This window comes from Catharus ustulatus, chromosome 23 (assembly GCF_009819885.2).
Source record: "Catharus ustulatus isolate bCatUst1 chromosome 23, bCatUst1.pri.v2, whole genome shotgun sequence".
NCBI classification, from domain to species: domain Eukaryota; kingdom Metazoa; phylum Chordata; class Aves; order Passeriformes; family Turdidae; genus Catharus; species Catharus ustulatus.
The window spans coordinates 6,178,038-6,198,149 of NC_046243.1; the positions used below are offsets into that span (position 1 = coordinate 6,178,038).

Here is a 20,112-nt window from a genome sequence, read left to right on the forward strand (position 1 = left end):
CAACTGCCCACTGCCCCACTGACCCCACTGCCCAACTGACCACTGCCCCACTGCCCCCACTGCCCCTCTGCCCCCTCTGTCCCCTTTTCACCCAGGGCTCCTCTCCGGGGTAGCCCCAGGCTGCTCACAGGAGCAGAACCAGCCTGCAGAGTTCAGTCCTGGTGTCAGGGTGTGGGGAGGGACTCTCCAAAGAGAGGCAGCCCTCAGATCACAGCCCAAAGTGTGGGACATGGAGTGGATGCGGTAATTCCCATCCATGGGGTGTTCTCCGTGAGGTCTGAGCATTGGGAAGTCGCTTCCCAGTGCCAAAGTCTGTGACTGACCCTGGGGATCCCGGGGCAGTTGGCACCAATCCCTTCTTGAGGCCACCCAGCCCCAAAGGGACCCCCCCAAACTGGGGAGGGCTCGGGGTGCCAGCACCCCCACCTGAGCGGGGAGCTCCCTTCCCTCCCGGATTTCTGCTGCCCCCTGGTCCCCGGCAGGACACGATCCCGTCCCGGTGCGGGGCTGGCAGGGGCAGCGAGGGGACAGCGAGGGGACAGCAGCCCCGGGAGGTGGCGTGGGCTCGGTCACACAGACAGGACAGCCCTGCCAGGACCAGCAAACCCCAGCGTCTCTCTTCGGAGAAAAGGTTCTACAGTGCTGAAAATCCCGCTGTGTTTATTGCGGTCACAGGCTCGACGCCTACATTTGCATATGCAAATCATATGCATTTATGTAAATTCCGGGTCGAATAATATTATCACAGTCCCCGCAGAATAGATCCTCTCCCATGGCAAATCAGTTGATTGTGTTTTCCAAACCGAGAGTGGACTGCTTTGAGCAGGCATTGCTGAACATAAATAACATTTCTATCTGCTGAGGGAACAATGCAGGACCCAGCTCCGGGCACACCCAGTCCCTTGTCAGCAACTTCGTTCAGGCTGTGCTGGTTCCTGTGCAGGAGAAGCGCTCCAGCACCAGCTAAACCCCATCCCATCCCTAATCCCATCCCCAATCCCCAAATCCCATCCCCAATCCCCAATCCCAACCCCATCCCCACCCCAATCCCATCCGCAATCCCATCCCCATCCCCATTCCCAATCCCATCCCGATCTCCATTCCATCCCCAGCCCCAGCCCCATTCCCCATCCCCAATCCCATCCCCAATCCCCATCCCATCCCTGTATCCTTGTCCCCATCCCAGCCCCCCCTTTGCTCACAGCCGTGTTCGTTGCCAACACAAAGTGCTGGCAGCAGATCCCAAATCACTTCCAAGCCCATGACAGAGCCCTGAGTGACCCCGAGTGCAGCAGCTCCCCCAGGACAGGCTGATCCCACTGAGTGCTGTGGCTGCACTGATCCCCAGCCGTGGGGATGCTGTGAGGGATGGAGCCCTGCCCTGCTCACTCAGAGCTCCTGCTCACACACACACACAGAGCTCCTGCTCACACACACACAGCTCCTGCTCACACACACACACAGAGCTCCTGCTCACACACACACAGCTCCTGCTCACACACACACACAGAGCTCCTGCTCACACACACACAGCTCCTGCTCACACACAGAGCTCCTGCTCACACACACACAGAGCTCCTGCTCACACACACACAGCTCCTGCTCACACACACAGAGCTCCTGCTCACACACACAGAGCTCCTGCTCACACACACACAGCTCCTGCTCACACACACAGCTCCTGCTCACACACACACACACAGCTCCTGCTCACACACACACAGCACCTGCTCACACACACACTCAGAGCTCCTGCTCACACACACACACACACAGCTCCTGCTCACACACACACACACACAGCTCCTGCTCACACACACACACACAGCTCCTGCTCACACACACACAGCTCCTGCTCACACACACACACAGCTCCTGCTCACACACACACACAGCTCCTGCTCACACACACACAGAGCTCCTGCTCACACACACACACAGCTCCTGCTCACACACACACAGAGCTCCTGCTCACACACACACACAGCTCCTGCTCACACACACACAGCTCCTGCTCACACACACACACAGCTCCTGCTCACACACACTCAGGGCTCCTGCTCACACACACACAGCTCCTGCTCACACACACTCAGGCTCCTGCTCACTCACACAGAGCTCCTGCTCTCACACACACAGGACTCCTGCTCACTCAGGCTCCTGCTCACTCAGGGCTCCTGCTCTCCCTGCTGCCCCCCAGGCACAGGGATTCCCTTTAGATCTTGGGGTGGCTCTGACTGACCCCAAAGTCACCACAAACCCAGCAGGAAGGGGTTTGACAGAGCTCCTGTTGCTGTCTGAGCTGACTTCTGACTTCTCCACAAAGCCACTTGAGGCCTCAAAATCTCAGCTGGGCTGTCCTTCACACCCAGTCTCATCTGAGGAGCATTTGGGCCCCAGTTCCTCCCCAGCAATGACTCAGGTGACCCCCAGGCTCCAATGCCATCAGCACTGACCCCTCTGTGCACCTCCTGTCCTGCCCCACTCCAGGGAATCACAGAATGTCCTGGGCTGGAAGGGACCCAAGGATCATCCAGTCCAACCCTGGACACCCCAACAATCCCACCCTGGGCTCCCCTCCCGGGCTCTGTTGGGCTGGCTGGAAACAGAAAAGCAGAAGTGGGGGTGACAGGAGGGGAGGCTGAGATCACAGCACAAGGCAGTGAGCAACAGAACAAAGTGGAGCAGAAAAATCCAGGGGTGGGAGATTTATGGAGAAAGAAATTTGTGACTGAGCAAAGGGACTGTGAATGGGTGACTTTTTTGGGATGAGGCTCTCTCCCATCAGTAAGATAATGGCTTTTAGGGTGGGGATTTTTAAAAGAGATGTTGGGTGTTAGAGCCCAAACTGGAAACGAGAGGTTTCCAGGGTCAGCTGTTAAAAGAGCAGGAGATTGGGAAGTTTGAGATTTGGGATCATTCCCATCTCAGAATTGGCCAAGGAGGACACAGGAGGGAAGAGAGAAAGGAGAGATGGGGAGGGGAGGAGGAGCTGCCCCAGCAGTGACACTGAGAGGTGACACTGGTTCTGGACAGAGCCCTGGCAATTCCAGCCCCTAGCTGTCCCAGAAAGCTCAACCAGGCTCAAGTGGAAGTGTTTTCAACAATCCTTGTCTTTGTTCAATAGCATTGGACTCACCTAGAACATCTTTTTTCTCTTCCCACTCTTCCCCACCACCACCCTGCCACGTGTGTCCCCATCCCATAACGTGATGGATCCCAGAATGGCATCAGGCAGATCTGTCCTAAAACCCCACAGAAATGCCTTGGGTCCTCCAGCATCAAACCCACGGTGTGCTGCCAAGGAACTGGATTTTAATCACAGAATCAAGGGCCAGTTGGGGCTGGAAGTTACTCTGGAGATCACAGGGACAGCAGGGACAGACAGAGCAGGGTGCCCCAGGCTGTGCCCACTTGGGTTCTGTTTCCAAGGATGAAATCTCCACAGGCTCTCTGGGTCACCTGTTCTGTCACACAGTGAGCAGGAGTTTTCCCATGCTCAGAGAGAATTCCATGGTCTTCAGGTTTTTCCCATTGTCCCCTGTCCTGTCAGGACATGGACAAGGTCTCTCAGGTTTTTCTCCTGGCTGCACAGTCCCAGCTCTCCCAGCCCCTTGAACATCAGGTGCCCCACCCCAAAACCACCTGTGCTCCTCCAGCAGGAGGTTTCACAGCCACTGCAGAGATCATTTCTGTGCTCTTCAGTGCTCTTACCTGCCCCACAGCACCCAGGACTGGGAGGCAGAGTGAAATGCTCACCTGATGCTCTCCTTCACTCCACTCTTCCCATTCTCATCCTCTGACTCTGCTGTGTCCAGGAGGGGCAAACCCCACCCCACTGACCTGCAGACAAGGGCTGGAGTGTGCAGAGGAGGTGCTGGGGGTGCTGAGGGTGGCACCACCAACCCAGCCCACCCTGGGGACTGTTCCCTGAGCATCCTCACTGCTCCTGGAGTCACACCCACCTGGCACAGGCCATGGCACCCAAAACAGCTCCTCTGAAATGTTCTGGGTTCTCAGGCACTGCTGTGGGTCAGGGCTGTGTTCCTGGGCCAGCCTGTGGGAGGAACATCCCTTGGCTTTTCCAAGGAATTTTGTGCTCACCTGTTGGAAAGGTTTCCTGTGATGCACCTGCGTGGTTGGTGCTTGCGGCCTCATCCTGCTCTGGATAGAAAGTCAGGAAGTGCCATTTGGGAGAATTAAACCCCCCAGTGCCCAGCCCACATGTCAGAGTGCAAGAACCTCCTCAGAGGGGAGCAGGTGAAACAGGGCACTGGATCATTCCTAAAAGTGCAAATTTTCTCCATTTGTTACAAGGGGAGCCTGAGAGAGGAGCTCAGGGGGAGTGACCTGAACCAGACACCCAAAGGGGATTCCCTGAGCCACCTTTCAAATCAGTGGATGGGTCAGGCCCTGATGTGGGGGGGTCTCTCTGGGCTCAAGTACAGTAATTTCACCATTATAAGCTGCACAATTTTGACTAAAATTTTGGTCTGAACCCAAAGTGCGGCTTATAATCAGGTGTGGCTTATATATGGACAAAGAATGAAAAGTTGCTGTTTTAGTTTGGAGGACAGGTGTCTGCTGAGAAAGGCAGGAACTTCTCTTTGAAATGGAGAATGTAAACCCCCTCCCTCCAAATTATTATAATTTTGAAATCAAGGGGCTCTCAAGCAAAGATATGGGAATTAGGAATAACAGTTCTTTACTAGGGAAATTAAAATAGAAATACAGCACTACAAAGAACAAACCCCAAACCCTGACACAGTCAGAGTACAGCCTGACACCCATCAGTCAGGCAGGGTGTTGGCAGCAGTCCCATTCCATGGTGGCTGCATCCTCCTGCAGTGACAGATGTGGCTCAGTTGGAGCAGTGCTCCTGTACAAGGTGCAGTTTCCCTCCGGAGCTCCAGTGGTGATGTGGAGAAATCCGGTTTTCCTCTGGAGTCCAGTGGAGAAAGGGACTCCCTTAGTGTCCCAAAACCTCTGTTTTATCTTGGTAAGAAATGTTGGGCTCTTCCCCCTGGCTGGAGCAACTTCCAATGGGATGCAGTAATTTTATCACTCCCACAGTGGGACTCAATGGCCATGAGCAGAAAATGACTGGCTGGAGGAAGGATGGGTTGTGAAAAGATAAAGAACAATGCCCCGCCTGGTTTCAGTGGATGGCCCAGTAGCAGAATATCTGCCGTTGAGATAAGGATCACTGCCCCCACCCGCAACAGATGGTGATAGAACAGATACCTTTTATCACACTCTGTATTGTAACGTGCGGCTTATAATCATGAAGTTATGGGCCCATGGAAAAATGGGCACTGACCTCCCAGAAGTGCCTGTTCTGTGCTGGAGGAGGAGCCAGCACAACCAGAGTTTGTAGTGAAGCCTCCATCTCTCAGCACAGCCACTCTCTGGGCCACTGCTCCTGAGTTTTGGGTTATAGAACAATAATTTAGGTTCCTCTGATCTCCAGGATCATCTGCTGCTCTCTCACCACAGGGACCTACCCAGAGCAGCCCCCTGAGCACCCTGCTGCTCCCACCTCTGTGTCCAAGGTTTGCCCATCCAGGGAACCCCAGACTGGACATGGGACTCTACCTGTGGTCTCACAAGAGCTGAGTAGGGGGGAAAAACATTCCTCGATTTTCCAGCCCTGCTAATGCAGCCCCAGGATGCAGCTGACCTTTTTTCCTGCACGGACACAACAGATTCCTGTTCCAGCTGCTGCCCACCAGGATCCTCAAGGCCTTTTCTGCAAATTGAGTCAGCCCCAGCCAGTCCTGTGCATGGGGCTGTCCCAGGGCTCAGGGCCTTGCATTTGCTTTTCTTGAGGTTCATGAGGTGTCTGAGGCCAGGCTGGACAGGGCTTGGAGCCCCCTGGTCTAGGGGAAGGTGTCCCTGCCCATGGCAGGGGGTGGAACTGGATGGTCTTGAGAGTCCTTTCCAAACCAGCCTGTGGTTCCATGATCCTCATTGTGCCTCCAAAGAGAGCTGCTGGCAGGGAGGGAGGGGATTATCTCCTAATTATGCTGTGATTGAAATTCCTGTGCTCAACTCATTTAACAACCAGCCAATATCTTGATCTTCCTTCTGTGCTCACACAAGCCTCTGAATTTCATTATTTCTTTAACTGTCAGGACTTTGAGACCCAACTTCGTTTTCCAGCCACAATCAGACCCCTTGTGCTCCTTGGTGCCAGGTCCCTGCAAGAACCAGCATATTTCTGGTGTTGGCCACTGAGTCACACTGTGTGACTAGAAACTTTTATTTGTGCAACAAGGAACATTCCTGAGGATCAGGCATTTATTTTCTTTTAGTTAAGACCCTCCTCACAAAAAAAAAAAAAAAAAAAAAAAAAAAAAAGCCACAGGGATTTAGCACAGGTTACCCCCATTCCCTGCCAAGGGTGCAGTTTTGCCACAGTCCTTTGTCAGTTGTTGTGCCCAGGGATCTCCATCTGCCTGTGAGAAGTGAATGTGAGCTTCTCTGAGAAAAACACAGGGAAAAGAATACAAAAAGCCCATGGGTCTTTCTGAGATGCACAGCAGGGCTGAGCTGAGTTCCAGCACACACAGATGCCTGGGCAGCTCTGAGGGGAGCCAAGGCCCTTCTCAGCCAGCACTCCTGGCTCCACATGGGCTGAGTGGAACAAGAGGAGACAGCCAAGCTCCTGAGCTGAGACACTGCATGGGAAAACTCTGAAAGCAGGAGGGAAGAGTGTGCAGGGCAAGCTCCAGCTGACATGGAGGGACAGGACAGGGCAATGCTTGATTGGATACTGGGGAGGAATTCCCCCCTCTGAGGGTGGGCAGGCCCTGGAATGGAATTCCCAGAGCAGCTGGGGCTGCCCCTGGATCCCTGGCAGTGTCCAAGGCCAGGCTGGATGAGGCTTGGAGCAGCCTGGGACAGTGGGAAGTGTCCCTGCCTGTCACAGGGGTGGAATGAGATTGGCTTTAGGGTACCTCCCCACCCAAACCATCCTGGGATTCCATGATTCTCTAATGCAGCTCTGGAAATGCCAAACCAGGGCTGTGTCTGCAGAGCAAATCACCCCTGGTAGGGCTGGGGAACCGAGGGAGGCCAAGGGTGGGCAGGGAGGCTGGGAAAGATCAATAAATGACCCAGGTTTGGCCCAGGGACACTGAACTTGGAGATGTGAGGATGCCACTGGCTCAGCCTGAGGTACAGGAGGGCTCTGGAGCAGGATTTGTTTCTGCTCCTGAGCCATCAGGACTCAAAACCCAGGAGAGACTGTGGGAGTGGTGCCAGGGGGATGGACAGGGCAGGGCAGGGCAGGGCAGGGCAGGGCAGGGCAGGGCAGGGCAGCAGCCTCAGCTGGGCTGGGAGCAGCTCCCAGGGTTCTGCTGTTTGCAGATGTGGTGTTCCTGCAGACACTTGGGAAAGGTTTAAAACCATTTTCTTTACAAAACTTGTGAAGAAATAAAGCAATAAAGCAGTAAGGGGGAAATCAGCAGGGGAGGAGGAATTGTCCTCAGTGCCTGTGGGTCCAAGGAATATTCAGCACTGGGAGCATTGCACTGGGGGGTCAGCACAGCCCATGTGGGAACCTCTGTCCTTCCTCCAGCCCTGCACGAGGGGCCCTGGGATCCCTGTGGGCTTTGCAGTCACCCATTATTAGTGTTGTTAGAAATGACTGAGTTGCCTTAGACTCATGGTGTGCAGAGCTCCTGTCCCTGTGCCCCTCCTGAGCACCTCAGGTGTTTCACCAAAGCTGCTGCAGGACTTCAGCTTTATTTAGAGAATATTGCTGTGATAAGGAATGTTGATAATATTGATCCCCCCTACACAAGAGCAGGATCCCAGCTCCTGTGCCACCCTCCTCTGCTGCCTCTGCCAGGGCAGCAAACACTCCCTGAGTGGGCTCTGCCTCCTCAGGGGCACAGGGCACAGGGAAAAATCCTCCTTGCAAAGCCAGGCAGGGCTGTGTGACCACTGTGATCCCTCCACCCCAAGGGTGAGCAATCCATTTGTCCTGTCCAGCAGCTCCTTTCAGAAAGGCACAGGCTGGGTTTGAAGACACTCAGTGTAAAAGAATCTACAACAAGTGTTGGGCATTGGACTTTTGCTTTGAGATTTGTGCCTTTGCAGTGCCCTGGTCTGAATTGCCACTCACAGCTATTGTCCTGCCCTCTTCTGCTGGACAGAAAGTCTTAATCTTCCCCTTCTTCCCACTGTAACTAAATAATCTCTCAGAAGTCTTTCCAATAGACTGATCAAACTGTCAGCATAAGCCAGTGCCTCAGCTCACTGCTATTGCTCCTTTGTCCCCTTCCCATGTTTAACATCCCCTTTACAACAGGGAGGAGGCTTAAACCACTCCAGCCCTGAGCTGGGTGAGACAGAACAGCCAGAGCTCCAGGAAGGAAAGGGAGGGACAGAACCACCCTGAGCATGTCCAGGAGAAGCTGTGGGCAAATCCCAGCGCTGAGGAATCTGATTTCACAAACCACCCTGTCCTCTGTCCCCTGGGTGTCTCCTTTCCCTTTGCTGAATGTGAGGGGTGGCTGCATCCCCCTGGAGATGCCCCTGCAGGCAGAGCCTGAGGCTGCACCAGCTGCAGGGCTGGGACAGGTGCTGTGATGTGACATCAGTGCCCCCAGACCCACCCAGGGCCCTGTGCCAGCATTCCCTGGGCTTTGCTCAGTGCCTGGGGTCACAATGGTTCCTTCTGGCTGGCAGCTCAGCTTGGAGCTGGTCACTCCTGCCTCAGCCCATCCAGTGCTGGGGGACAAGAGATGTCCCTGCTCCCCCCAGAGCACCCCACAGCCCCAGGAGAGCACCTGAAGGATCTGATCCTCCTGCATCCTCCATTCCCCTTGGCCTTTCAGTAGGAATTTCTGAGCTTCCCATGTCCCAAAAACAATCCCATGCCAAGCGATGGACCCTGCAGTCCAGGTGTCCTCTGGGGGTTTTACATTTCTTCAAGCTCTGATTTCCACCCAAAAGGGATTTGAGAAAGCAGGGTCAGGGTAACAATTCCCACTCTCAAAGGGCTCAGAGCTGCAGCTCCATCTCTCCTCCCTTTGGGCCTCCCTGCCAAGCATTCCCCACCCCTCCAAAGGACCAGGCAGTGCTCAGGGACAGGCTGGAGGGGCCCTGGGGGAGCAGCTCTGTGGGTGACATCCTTTCCATGGCAGGGGGTGGAACAAGATGATCTTTAAGGTTCTTCCCAGGCCAAACCATCCTGTGGTTCTGTGACCTCCTTGGATCACAGCAAAAACCCCTTTGACTTCCCAAATCAACAGAGCTGTGGCTCAGCAACCCCAAACCCAGAGTCAGTGGCAGGGGAGCACCTGGGTTTTGTGAGACACACTCTTTTATTTTCAGTTTTTGCAGCCCAGCTGCCACCTGCACCTGATTCTGTAAAACTACAAAGTAGTGGCAGCAGAGATGTGGGTGATGGGTGCTGGGTGCACCCACAGGAGAGCAGCTCATGCCAGGAGGCAAGGGAAAAATGGAATAAAACAAGATTTATTTCAGTTCATGGGGCAAAAATCTCGTCACAAACCTTCTGAGGGCCAGTCTTTGGTCATGCAGTACTCAGGGCCAGGTTCAGCTGATCTAATCTGAGAAGTCCTTCCCTCATTCTCTGTGGGGTCAGAGGAGTTTCCTGGAGTGTGTGAGCTCCTCTCTACAGTAACTCCACATGGATCAGAGCACCTGAGCCCCCCCAGTGCCTCCTCCTCTCCCCCAGTTCCTCAGGAACTTTCTCTGGGTTGCAGCACCTGGAGTTTAAAGGGGGGAAGTGAACCCTGCCCAGTGCCAGGGGGGACAGGAGATCCCTTCAGCTCAGGAGGAAAGCTGCAGAAATCTGAGTTCTCTGAAACCCCGATGCACCCAACACGTCCTGGCACCCATTTCACCCCCAGCAAACTTCACCTCACTGTCTGCCCTTGATCTGCACCTCTTTGCACTGGCAGTGTCTGCATTTCTCTAAAATCTTCCCCATCCAAGAGCTCTGGTAGCACTGATCCCTCCCTCAGACCTCACTGTCCTGCCAGGCAGGAGCAGCACTCACATGGTGTCCCTGGAATTCAGCCACACTCACCCATTTGGCCATTTCAGAGCTGGGTGTGGATTTTCCATGGTGCTGTGTGAAGGAAGGTGCCCTCAGAGCACACGGGAGGTGTGGGGCTGTTTGCCCCTGCTGAAATGCAGCTCTTGGCAGAGAACAGGGGGCACAGGCAGGTGTGACCCACAGATTGTGCCAGGATTATTTCAGAGTTACCCAGAGGAGCTGTGACCCCCATCCTGCCCCTCCTCAGTGCCAGCCTGCCAGAGGTGATGCTCCTGCCACCCAGGGCTGGGTGCTGCCCCTTCTCCCCCAAAATCCCTTTACACCAAGCCACAGCAGTGCAGGGGGAAAGGATGCTCAGGGTCTGTGGTCCAGCCTCCCCTGAGGCAGAGACATCCCCAGCACATCCCAGGGCAGCAGGGGCTGTGTCCAGCCCAGAGCCCACAGGTGAGAGCCCCCTTGGCTGGGCACCCCAAAAGGGAATTTTTCCTAATGCCCAACCTCCATTTCCAGGCTTCTCTTCCAGTTGTTTCCCATCATCTGGCAGGCCTGGGAAGAGTTGGGCTCTGCCACATCTGGAACTGCCCCACAGGAGGCTGTGGGCTGTTGTTGGACCCCTTCAGCCTCCTGACCCTACCCAGCCCTTCCTTCTCTCCTGGGACCCCTCAGCCACCCAACCCCAAGCACAAGGTCCCATCCCCTGCACAGTGTCCCTTTCCTACACATCCCTCTGGGTGCAGCATTCCCAGGATGGTGCCACCAACACCAGGGACTTCCCTGGGTGTGCTGAGCCCACACTGACCCAGCCCAGAGCTGATGATGGGAGAGTTCAAATAGATTTGGGTTCAAACAGATTTGGGCTCAAACTGATTTGGGCTCAAACTCAGCACGTTCAGCCCATTCACTCATAGGAGCTGTGAGTGAAGATTGTGAGAGGAAACAAATGACCCAAAACCATTTAATTAAAGGTTTAGCAAACCTGTGAGTGGGGCAGGGGGGTCTGGCTAGGGGAGCTGCAGTGGGCCTTGCTCAGCACAGCCATGTGGAGGGGGGCACTTCTTGGGCAGCATCCCACTGGCATGGAGAGCTGTGGGTTTGGATTTTTGTGGATCAGGAATGGCTGTGAGACCAGAAATAGCAGCAAGTGTGAGGGGTTTAACCCTGGGAGAGATGAATCACTTCCACCGTGGTGATGAACACCCCTTGCAGCTCCACACCTTCACCTCCTTTCTGCATTTGCTCTTCTAAACCCCAAAGCTCCCCAAGTCTTTGAGAGAGAGCTCAGCCTCCCTCTGCTCTGATGGATTTTAGGCACTGCCTGCTCCAGGACCCAGCAGAGGGGGATCCCAGGGTGCTGAGCTCTGAGAATTCCAGGATCTCCCTTCCTGCCTCTGTCAGAGCCCTGGGATTCCCAGAGCACTTCTTGCTCTGCCCAGCCCCCAGGAATGGTTCAGCAAATCCAGGAGCCACACAGACCAGTGCCAAGGGCCAGCCCCAAACCTGGGGGTGATCTCCATGGAGATTTGGGAGGAGCAGTAAGTCAGTTCTTACAGAACTGGGTCCTGAACCCAAGAGAGAGAACATGAGTGTGAGCAGATGGCTCTGCCCCAGAATCACTGTCCCACCCCAGGACATTCCCTTGTTTGCATGTCCTTGGCCCAGGAGGGATTCAGCCAGGCTGAGTTCATCTCATCCTGCCCTGTGCTCAGTGCAGGAGGATCCTGGGGCTGCTCAACACGTGAGACCCAGCCCAGATGGATTTTGGGGTTTTTTAGCACCCTCCTGCCATGGGAGCAGCAGTGATTGTCAGCAGCACTCAGGATGGCAGAAGTGACACCAATTATTGGGTAGGTTGAAGAAAACACATTTGGGGTTTAGACACAAAAATCTGCCCCAACCAACCATGTGTGACTCCTACTTTCAGTTAAGAAACCACCTGAGGATATGAGCCCTGAACAATGCTTGGGGCTTGAGTGGTGTTCTCCCCTGTGCCCCTCCTTGCCCCTAAGTTTCATTAAATCTGAAGGATCTGAGTGCATTTTTAAAGGAAACAGGGAAACCCCATCCCACAGACAATAGTGATTTTTTTAGAGTGCAGGAAGAAGATAAAGCACAACCAGATGCTCCTCTTTGGGAGGATGATCTGTGATTACTCAGTGTCCTTTGGTAATTTTATAATGATTGACAGAGCAGAATGAGAAATGCATGAAATGCTGGTTATTATTCCCTGAGTGAAAACACTCACATTGAGCAGGGCAAAACACTCACATTGAGCAGGGCAGCCTCCTCCCAACACTGCCCTTGATGCTTCCATGAGCCTCACCCTGGACTTTCCCTGTTCTGGCTTTCCCTTTCTGCAGCACCACTGCACCCCTGAACCTCCTTCCCATTCAGCCTCCCTGGGATTGGACACTCAGGGTGAAAATAATCCATCCTCAGCCAGTCTGTCCACAGGGAGAGCCTCTTCCTGCCTCCCTCCCTCCATCCATCCATCCATCCATCCATCCATCCATCCATCCATCCATCCATCCATCCATCCATCCCTCCATCCATCTATCCATCCATCCATTCATCCACCATCCATCCATCATCCATCCCTCCATCCCTCCTTGTCCCTGTTCCCGTGTCTCTGCAGGACTCAGTGTCCTGTGCCAGTGCTCAGACAGTGACAAGCTGGGACAGGGCTCGTTGATCCCCCAGGGGACAGGAGGGGATCCCCACCCAGGGGACAGGAGGGGAGGTTGGTCTCTGCTCCCTGGGCATTTCTGGCCTCAGCCCCAGGGATGGAGCTCTGGGGCCACATCACTGCCCAGCTCAGGGATGGCCTCACTCCTTGATTTCTCGTGGGAGCTTTCCAGAAAGTCCTACCCCACCTCTGGCAGCTGCAAAGCCCAGCTGAGGGAGGCAGAGCAGCCCCTCTGCAGCCAGGCACAGCCAGGAGTGACCACACAGACCCCACAGACCCCACACTCAGCTCCTCTTGCTGCCTGCCCTGACTCTCATCTGCTTGCCCTGCCAGTCTCAGGTCTTGAGGCAATTTCTGTGGCACCAGCATTGCTCACAAACCCCTTTTCCCCCCCATTACACACAGCTTCCCTCCCCAGGGTGCAGAGTGAGTTTGTCCTGCTCTGTGTGGACCAGCAGGGCTGGGCTGTGTCCTGCAGCCCAGGCTCTCCCAGCTCCAGTTTCCCACTGAACATCAGAGGTGACAAAGTCACTGCTGCCTGGCTGGGACCTGACAGTTCCTCAACCCCTCCACCTCTGCAGAAGATATTTCATTATCTGTCACCATTCCCAGGCCACACAGGGGATGGGGAGGATGGGAAGCACTCACAGAGAGCCCAGGAGAGCACCAGCTCCTGCAGGAGCCACAGAGAGCTCCTAAAAATTCCCTCCTGAGTGACACAGCCTTGCAGTGCCCCACCTGGAGAGCCCCCTGAGCCAGGCTCCTCACCCTTGGTCACTCTGGCCCTGCAGGGGGGACAGGTCACAGGGACAGGGATGCTCCCTGCAGAGCATTTGGGATCTTGGTTTTACTCAGAACAATTTTCTCTGTGTGCAGATATGGGGCTTTTCATTTCCCTCAGTGCAGATTGAGTCTGGGATGTGTTTCAGCAGCTGCCTCGACACTGGTGTTGATTGGAGGCTAAAACAAAACAGCAGCAGCCTCTTCCTCTGGTTCCTCAGACCTGGAGCTGCCTCTCTGCAGCATTTCTTTGTAACATTCATTTTTTAGCCACACCTGGGCCATTCCTCTGCTCCCTCAGAACAAAATCACCAGAGGTGACACTGGGAGCAGAGCAGGGCACAGTGTCCAACCCTGAGCTGTGATCAGGGCATCACCTCAGCTGTGCTCCCTCCTGCCTTCCCTGTGCAGTAACCAGCACCTCTCTGCAAATGGAGCAGGCTGCAGAATTCCTGACCAGCTGAACAGAACAGGGGCTTGGACAGCAGGGGCCAAACCATCCCTGGTGTTGGCACAGTCCTGGGAATGTCTCTGGAGGGGCAGCACTGTGTGCATGGACAACAAACAAAAATCACCCAGAGGAATTTACACACCCTGAGCTGAGGAGAGCTCTCAGTGATGATTAGATTATTTCCAAGCAGCCACAGGTTTGGGAGTGATTTCTAGATGGACTTTTGCCTTTTAAAAGGATTATGGCCCTTAGTGACTACATTAAGGGAGGAGTTTAATGGGACAGGATCTGCTCTTGTGGGTGCTGAATGTTCAGATAGTACAGTTCCTACACACTCTTTAATGAGGTCATTTTCAAACATTCCAACTGGAAAAAGCTCTCTGGTTCAAGGGGTCACACTGGGGTGTAAAATCTATGGAGACTTCCCAGGACAATTAAACACTAAAACCCAGCTCCCATTCCTGCCCTGGCACTCAGCCTGGCTGGGCCATCAGCCTCTAATGCTCAGGCAGCTGAACATCCTTTTAAAAATGAATTTTTGGTCTGTTTTATTGACCCCCAAGGCAGAGTTGGGTGGGGAGTCTGTGCCCCCTCTATGGAAAAGCTCAAATCTCCAGACATGCTCAGAGGGCGATTCCTGATGAAAAACTGATCCCCAGTCCCTCTCCTCATTGGAATTCTGTCATGTTTTGTCTGGTCTCCACATTCAGTCAAGACCTGACATTTCCCTGCTCAGATGTGAACATCCATTTCATGCTTTGACTTGCAAAACTTTTCCTGCTGCTGCTCTTCAGGCAAACCCAAGGATTTGTGTGTTCCCCTGCCCACAAAGGGCTGCAGCCAGCACAGCACCAGAATTCAAATAGGTGAATTTTATAGCAGGTGTGAGACAGAGAAAGAGCCAGGTGGAAACTGCTGCTCCCAACCTGTCCCCAGACCAGCACTGCCAGGATGCACCAGTGCCACTGCTTGGAGCAGAAACATTGACCTGAATGGGAAAACACCAAATTCATCTCAAAAGTGTAAAATAAAACTCCTTCCAGGCAGAGAGAGGCTTTCCCCAAGGCAGCAGGTGGCAAACAAGCTGTGAGCTGGTTTCTCCTGCTGGCTCCCAGCTTTCCAGTGCTTTGTAAGAACCTCAGGGATCAATCTGAGGCACTGGTGGATGTCAGGGAGCCAAGCAGGACAATGATTGCCTTGTAACTGTGCTGCAGGGACCTGTCCAGGGAAGCTGTGGGTGTCCCTGGATCCCTGGCAGTGCCCAAGGCCAGGCTGGACAGGGCTGGGAGCAGCTGGGACAGTGGGAGGTGTCCCTGCCATGGCAGGGGTGGCACTGGATGGGCTTTAGGGTTCATTTCAGCCCAAAGCATCCTGGGATCCTGTGATCATGGTTAAAAGCTTCACTGGAGCTCTTGGGAGCTCTCAAGGAGTGCTGCTGGCCATGGCTCTGAAGGAATTTAGGAAGAGCAGGAGGCACCATGACCAGCAGCCTCCTCTGTGCAGCTCTCATGGCTGTGGATCTCCTCGTGGATCTCCTGTGTGCTGCAGGCTCCAGTGAAGAAAATCTAAAATCATTCTAACATCTTTGTCAGGGCAAGTGGCACAGAGGGGCCCAGGAGTCCTGGAGCTTGTCCCCACTGATGTGCAGATCCCTCAGGAGGGCAGGGGAGAGCTGCAGTGCAGGGAGTGCTCCATGGGACGAGATGTGCCCTTGGTGACAGCCCAGAGCCCTCCTGCCACGGGGCTGGAGCTGTGCTGGAGCAGGGAGGGGACAAAGAGTTCTTCAAATTCATCTGCTTCAGCTGCTGTTCCACAGCCAGAAAACACTGCCAGAGCAGCACATCCAGAAAGGTTCTGCTGCATTTCAAGCAAAAAGCTGCAGCACTGAGCTCAGGCAGCCACAGGTGCTGCCCACACTGGAGCTCACTGGAGGCTGGGGCACACTCCTCAACAAACATCAATATGACCCAGAACTGAGCAAATCCCTCTCTATCCCAGGACTCCAAGAGCTCCCAGGACTCATTACAGACAGCAGCAGGTTATGGGATTGCAGAAGAAGGAGAAAGGGGTGAGCCCAGCAGATTGTTCCCCAGGATGCAGGGTCCCCTCCTGGCCCTTTGCTTGTCTTTTATCATGGATCTGTGAAAGCTCCACACCCCAAGGCCAGCCCAGACCTCACCCTGCTCACACAGCAGAGGACAGAAAACACCTCCCCAAGGAGCTGCTGTCCTGGAGGGCAGCAGCCCAGCAGGGCATCACCTCCAGGGGCTTTGGAGCCCTGTCCATGGGGGAGCAGCTCACCAGGGTTTGCTGTGCCTGGTAAATCCCAGCTGCTCTGAGCAGCCCTGGCACACAGGGAGTCCAGTCCTGAGTGCTCCAAGCACTGCAGCCTCCAGGGAGGGAGGAAGAAATGTCCCAGGACCTTTTGAATTCCCTGGCAGGAAACCTGCCCTAGATGCTGCTTTTCATGTGCCCAGGAGCAGTTCTGACCTGGCCAAACCCTGCTATTTCCAAACAACACTGGGTCTGGTCTTTCTGGGCACCAGGTGCCTTTCCAGTCAAAGGAAAGATGAATTTCTGGCCAGCTCTGCAGGGAGGATGGAGATGGGTGTGGACACAGCACCTTCCCCACTGAGGAGTGGGAAGACAGAATCACCTCTGCAGGGATGGAGGGATTCACCCAGGAGCAGCCAGGGGAGGGGCTGCACAAAACCATTCACTGCCAGGGCTTCAGGAGCTCATCCCAGAGCATGGGGAGCACAGAGAGCCAGCTCACAGCTGCTGGATCCACAGCAAAACCAACCCTTGTGTGCACACCCATCCCTCACACAGCAGTGTGGGCTCAGCCAGCCTGGAGGGACCCTGAGAGCAGGAGAGGGAGCTGGGCTCTGTCAGTCCTGCAGGTGCCAGCTGTGTTTGTGCCCTAAAAACTGTGCTGGTCCTCCATCTCTCCAACCCACCCCATGGCACTTCCTCTCCTTGTGTGCTTCCTTCATCCTCATGAGCTCTTGTGGTTTAGATTTAACTCCTGTGAATGAGATTTAAGTCCTGTGATTGAGATTTTAGATTTAATATCTTGTGTAAGACACAAGATTTGCCCCTGGGATCCCAGATTTCAAAGAGATTTTGTTTCATCTTCACATCTCAGCCACTCTATAGGGAAACCACTGACCCATGGGACTTCTCAGCTCCTGACTTCTGTGTCCTCCCAGCACCCCTGGCTGATCTGGATGATGGGACAAGAGCAATGAAGTTTTTATAACCAAGTTGCAGTGGGGAGATCCCAGGTTCACTGACACAAAATGAGGTGATGGCTGGAGAGAAGGTGCTGCTGTTACCATCTCTGGGGCAGAGTCTGTTCCCTGGAGCTCAGCACTCATCCAGCAGGGCTGAGCCCCCATGCCAGGGGCTGGGAGGGAGCTGGAAGCACAGAGCAGCTCTGGGAGCCAGGCCCAGTGCACTGCCCCTTGTGCTGCTGCCCCCAGGACATCTGGGGGTCCCATCCAAGGGTGGGAGATGTGGAGCCTCAGGCAGGGGCAGAGAGGGGCAGAGAGGGGCAGGGGAAACAGGGAGCAGGAGCTGTGGGAGAAGACAGCACTGGGGCAGGAGTGGAAGTCAGGTCCTCTCATCCAGTGGCTCCAGCAGACACATTTCTCCTGAGCTGGTACCTTGGGGTTCCCTTTGCATCCTTAAAATCATTCAGGTGTAATTAAATCAACCAATTGCTGCCAGCTCAGCATCCAGCCTGAGACTCCAGCCTGGGAGAGCAGCTCTGGGTAAGGACAGTCACCCAGGTGTCCCAAAAAAGGGATGGCATCTCTTGAACATCTTGGTGTCTTGGCATCTCTTGGCATCTCCTGGCCTCATGTCTTTGGAGGAGGTCAAGTTGGGGAAGGACAAGGCCCTGAGAACCCAAATGTAACCTGGAAAGGTCCTGCCATGCTCTGAGCCCTCCTGAGGGCTCTCCCAGCCTGGATTGACCAAGGGCCACCAATGATTGTTTTATTCCCAGCCAGTCTCCAGGTGCTTGAGGCAGAAACAGGAATGCAGTGGGAGGAGGGGTTGGTACCACAGGGGTTGGAATGTGCTTCAGTGGGCAAACAGGAACGGGATTATCTCCAACCAAGGGACCTGGGGAAAAACTACGTGGGGAGAAACAACCTCATGCACCTGCTGGGGCCAGGCAGCAAAGAGTGCAGAGCAAAACCTGGGGGTGCTGCTGGACCAGAGCCTGCCTGTGGAGCAGCCCTGGGACACTGCAGTGACCAGGGATCCTGAGGGACAGCAGGGAGGGGAGGGAGGGGATCCTTCCCTGCTGCTCAGCACTGCTGGGGCCTCACCCCAGATCTTCATATGGACTCCCAGTGCAAGAGAAATAGAATCAAAGCAGCAGAGAATCTCCTGAGCTGGAAATCTGGCACGGATCAGGCACACTGGAACATTGATGAGGCACCATAAAATTGGGATTGCCTGTGAGATCATGGGCCAAGGGCCCCCAAACACCCTGGAAGGAGGTGCTGGAGGGGCAAATCATAGGATCCCAGAATTGCCTGGGTTGGAAGGGACTCAACAAGGATTATCCAGGCCAATCCTGGCCCTGCTCAGGACACCCCAGCAATCCCATGGGCTGAGAACACACTGAGTCAAAGCCCCTGGTTTGCCCACAGGGGTACCTGCAAACTGAGGTCTCCACTCTGAGTTCCTGATGGTCACTGTGGCACAGAACTGCTGCTCACACACCTCTGCACCCACCTCCTGCAGGGACAGCTGGGCTGGGCTGGCCCTGCTCCAGGCAATACCAGGTGTCTCAGTGCTTCTTTAGGCAGTGGCTGCTCCCTTCAGTGACAATTTCTGACCCACTGTTCCCACCACTGATGCTGGGCACTGGCAGCTCCTTGGAGCAGCAGAAAGGATCCTCACAAACCTGCCTTGCTCAAAGGAGCAGCTTGAGCCTGGTGTCCACCCAGGTGGAACTGTGGTGGTTCAGTCTCTGCCAGGGTCACCTGTTCAGGTGTCCAGCCAGCCTGGAGCAGTGGCCCTGACACACCTGAGCCCTGCCCAGGAATGCTGATCCCTCCCTGGTGAACTTGTCATTGGACAGGGCACTTTCCACCTTGGCCACAGCTGAGAAGCTCTCATGTCAGTTCTCCTGAGAGATCCTGGGTATTCCCCAGGCTCCAGGTGGGAAATGGATTTGTGGGAAGTTCTCAGGGCCTGACAGAAGGCTCACACATCTGTATGCAAACCTGGAGATAAGAAATGCTGACTTAGAAATGCCATGGAATAGGACAGATGTTGTTGGGAGAGAAAAAAGTGTCAAAGGATGGCCTTGCAAATTAGATTAGAAAACAGAAAACTTTGGAAAAACAGAACTCTGAACATTGTAGTAGAACCCACAAGGGGTGATTTTAGATGATTGGCTTTAAGGCATTTTACAGCATGATGTGACAAAAGCTGATAGCCAAGGAACACTTATAATGTACTTTAATTAGGAAATAGTTGGTTTCTGAGTGTGATGGTGTGAATTATAACATCTGCATTGTCTCAGGCCTCTCAGTTGCCCCATCTCTGGTCAGAAAAGGGCAAAACTCAACAGAGGTGTTGCTGCCCTGGGTGCAGTCCCTGGCAGGTCCTGGCAGATCCTCCAGCCCCTTGGGGAGCTCTCAGGTGCTGTGGCTCCATGCAGAGCTGAAAGGCCCAGGTGTGCAAGCAGTGACAGCAGCAGCAGTTCTGTTCTGTTCTCTCAGGAAATCTCTGGGTTTCACAGCTTTGTCCCCCCAAACTCTTGGCTCACCCAACTCCCCCTGGGGGTGGTGGGGGCAGGGCTGGGGTTATTGGTGGCACCAGGACAGGGCACAGCCAGGCACAGGGATGTTCCCAGCCCTGACACTGTCCCTGTCCCTGTCCCTGCAGGTCCCTGGCCCTGGGCCAGCAGTACAGCTCCCTGGGGTCCCAGCCCATCCTGTGCGGCTCCATCCCCGGCCTGGTGCCCAAGCAGCTCCGCTTCTGCCGCAACTACATCGAGATCATGCCCAGCGTGGCTGAGGGAGTCAAGCTGGGCATCCAGGAGTGCCAGCACCAGTTCCGGGGCCGCCGCTGGAACTGCACCACCATCGACGACAGCCTGGCCATCTTCGGGCCCGTCCTGGACAAAGGTACCTG

At 54.7% G+C, this 20,112-nt stretch overlaps 1 protein-coding gene across 1 annotated transcript in view; it reads left to right on the top strand.

Moving 5' to 3' along the window:
- WNT3 (Wnt family member 3) overlaps positions 1-20,112 on the top strand; it is a 42,915-nt gene that overhangs the window by 12,333 nt on the left and 10,470 nt on the right. Inside the window, exon 2 of the mRNA XM_033079175.2 lies at positions 19,864-20,105. Within this exon, the coding sequence (XP_032935066.1) occupies positions 19,864-20,105 (242 nt within the window). The remainder of the gene's footprint in view (positions 1-19,863; positions 20,106-20,112) is intronic.